The 3,119-nt window shown below is 37.4% G+C and overlaps 1 protein-coding gene across 1 annotated transcript; it reads right to left on the bottom strand.

The window, feature by feature from the left end:
* Window positions 1-1,302: 1,302 nt before the first annotated feature.
* On the bottom strand, window positions 1,303-2,880 carry LOC145105317 (uncharacterized). The gene has a single exon (XM_079042441.1). The coding sequence runs from the start codon at window positions 2,878-2,880 to the stop codon at window positions 1,303-1,305; it is 1,578 nt and encodes a 525-aa protein (XP_078898567.1).
* Between the last annotated feature and the right edge of the window lie 239 nt (window positions 2,881-3,119).

The raw sequence follows: 3,119 nt of genomic DNA, 5'->3' as shown, positions 1-3,119 counted from the left end.
TCAACAAGTGGTGCCGAGGATTTCCAATCTGTAGAGTGCAGCCATGATAAGTTCTTATGGCTATCAAATTACCAGTAAAATTTCCAACTAGTATTCTCAATCATATATACAGTAATAGAGAAGATAACATGCATGCCAAATCCGATGTTTGTATCTGCTATCTGCTTTCAAATCTAGGCACTAGGTAAGTAATCAACAATTAACACCAACGGAAACAAAAAGAAGTGAAATGAACAATCAAGAAACACTCACCAATTCAAGTTTCAAATTACAAAGTTTAAAGTAATCAGGAAAGTTCCGATGACTAGATTTACAAAAACAACTATAAAAACTTACTTGGTCACCGCCGGAGAAGGAGGTCGACTTCATGGGAAATAGGGATGAGATACCGGTGATCAGATGCCAGGATGAGGAGATTCTGGCAAGCAGCTAGTGGGAGCGTCTCGATCTAAGGCTCGTTCCAAGTCCTCGATTCTGGACTGTGGCCGAGCTCGAGCAGACAAGGGGGTGGGGGTGGAAGAGAGGGTTTCTTTGAGGCGGTGAATAATGTAGAGGGTTTCTTTCAGGTCTTGTTAACACTTGTAGACGACTCATATTTCGATGGACCGTGAACCTCCTTATCAAGAATTTTGAAACAGGGAAGGATTGTTATTATTCTGAGGAAGCGACAGATTGAAGGAGATTTGACCTAGCTAAACAAATAAGTGTGCAACCAATGAACCTTTCATCCTCTTCTGCGCTTCTTTTCTTCTACTATTGATCCTCTCCCTCTTCACGATCGTACTACTCATCATCTGATCGATGGTGATGTAGAGGACGGTGGCATGGTGTTGATGAAGTCGACTTAGGGTTATCGATGGCAGGCATGATGATTTAAAGGGATTCATCCATGATTTAAGGAATTTAGTTTTGGTTATTATTAAATTTATATGTAATATTACTTATCCGCCCTTATTAGATTATTTAATTATTTATTCTTTTTTTAAAATTTGATTGGTCCCTACAACCACACAATAGTTATTGATCCACATATGAACCTAACTTTTTCTCTCTCTCTGTCTATATATATATATATATATATATATATATATATATATATATATATATATATATATATATATATATATATATATATATGGTTTTTGATACATTTTATAGGTTAAAAAAAAACAATGGTATCAACCTGTGTGCATGCATGGCTATATATTAAGATTCATAATTATATTAATTTGTATATATTTTGGAAACATATTGATAGAAGGAAATTTTAAACAAGAAATAGTAAAATACCTAACCTAACGACTAACGCCAATTAAGTTTGAACTCTAAAGAAGGCACATGAGCCATTCCCTCTGGAAAGCTTCTCCAAGAATTTGTTAGGGTTTCCCATTTTTCATCACCATGACGTCTTATTTCAACAAGTTGCAGGTAATCACGACAATACCCCTTTCTGGTCTTCTTCTCCACCACCTCCCTTACCATTAACTGGCTAAAGTAGTTGTGCTTAGAATTTGAGTCTCCAACTGCGACTACCTGCTTTGGATGACAAATCGTAAATAATGCATCAAAAAATGGCAAGCGCTCCCCCAAGCCTTTGTCTTCTCTAAAAGTTCTAAATGTCAGTTGTGGCACGTTGATAGCCGGAAATGGGACCCTTCTTGTTAGATCATCGAGGTTGATGTCCGATGGTATTATGTCATCAAACTTTGTGATCTGTATTTGAATGTTGCACTTTCTTGAGAAAGTCAATGCTTCCCTCATCTTAAGAAAGAAAGATTCATCAATTATAAGGGGACGCATCAGGAACAGATTAAGATCCATTTCCTCGAGAATGGTGGCTTGAAACAAGAGACTAGGCATTGTAAAGCCACCGAAATGAAAAAAAATTAAATTTGGTGCATAAACCTTTATGTTGACTGGCTTAATGAATTGGTCTAGCTCTATGGATAATTGCTTAATTGTAACACAAGTAAAATTGAAGCATTCCAACTTCCAAAATTCCAGATCAAGTGTCAAACTCTCGAGAAAAGGAAATTTCGATTGGATAATGTTCACAAAAGCATCGTCCACGATCATATGACCTAACGATAATTTTGTAACGCTTACTAGTGAATCCAGGTCGAAAGGAAGAGGCTTAGCTATAAACGTAAACGAGCGAATATTTGGGACATCACTGATTTCCAAAACAGTATTCATTGCTAATACATATTCGGAAACTATTCTTAATTCTCTAAGACAATGAAGGTTTTTAACCTTGATAGTCTTGAAGCCCGTGCAAGAGAAAAGCTGTATCTTGACAAGCAAGCTACAAGTAGACAGTATGTCATTAAGTACCTGTTCACTTATGTGCACATATTGCAAGTCCAGTTCTCGAAGCGACAAACAGTTGATCACAGGATGACTAGTCATCCAAACAGAATCAATCATTGAACTGGAAACACTCATCTTAATTAGGTTTTTACCCGAGAGTATCTCATCTGGCAACGTAAGGGAGGCGCTACTACGCCGGATTCCCAGGGAAAGCTCTTGAAGACAACTTTTGATTGCCATTGGCCGGATCCAATTTTCAGCAAAAGAGGCGGACTCCTGGTTCTCAATGTCGATAATAACGTCAATACTTTTGACTGGTATGTCGTCACGGAGATACCTTACGAGAGTGCGGTCGACTAACATAAACATCTCTCTTTCTAGTTCTTTGCTAACTACAGACATATAGGCTTCACGAAACCTGAGGGTAGGGATGGTGGACCAAGCATGTAGCCATGACTTGGACAAGACGCTGGTGCGGGCGGCTTCTTTTATCGACAATCGCATTTGTATGCAGTGGAACAATTCCGGAATATCTTCTAATCCTGGGCCGCTTCTCAACCGTTTCTCCATCTCTGGGTACCAACCACAAAAAAACAGCAAATTAACCCTATTAATGTTTTATAGACGATTCGTACCAGCACGTCATCTTGTAGATCACAAGATTTTAATTTAAAAATAAAAACCAAGATCTTACAATTTCCTAATTAATTGTATTGACATATACTAGCATATATATAGTTGTGATATACAAAATCCCTACTATAATTTTGCGTTCTTAGTTGGCAGATATAGAAATTTAAAATGAAAAT

This window comes from Lactuca virosa, chromosome 4 (assembly GCF_052849685.1).
Source record: "Lactuca virosa cultivar CGN04683 chromosome 4, Lactuca_virosa_CGN04683_v6, whole genome shotgun sequence".
Classification (NCBI taxonomy): domain Eukaryota; kingdom Viridiplantae; phylum Streptophyta; class Magnoliopsida; order Asterales; family Asteraceae; genus Lactuca; species Lactuca virosa.
This window is presented reverse-complemented; position numbering and strand designations above follow the sequence as displayed.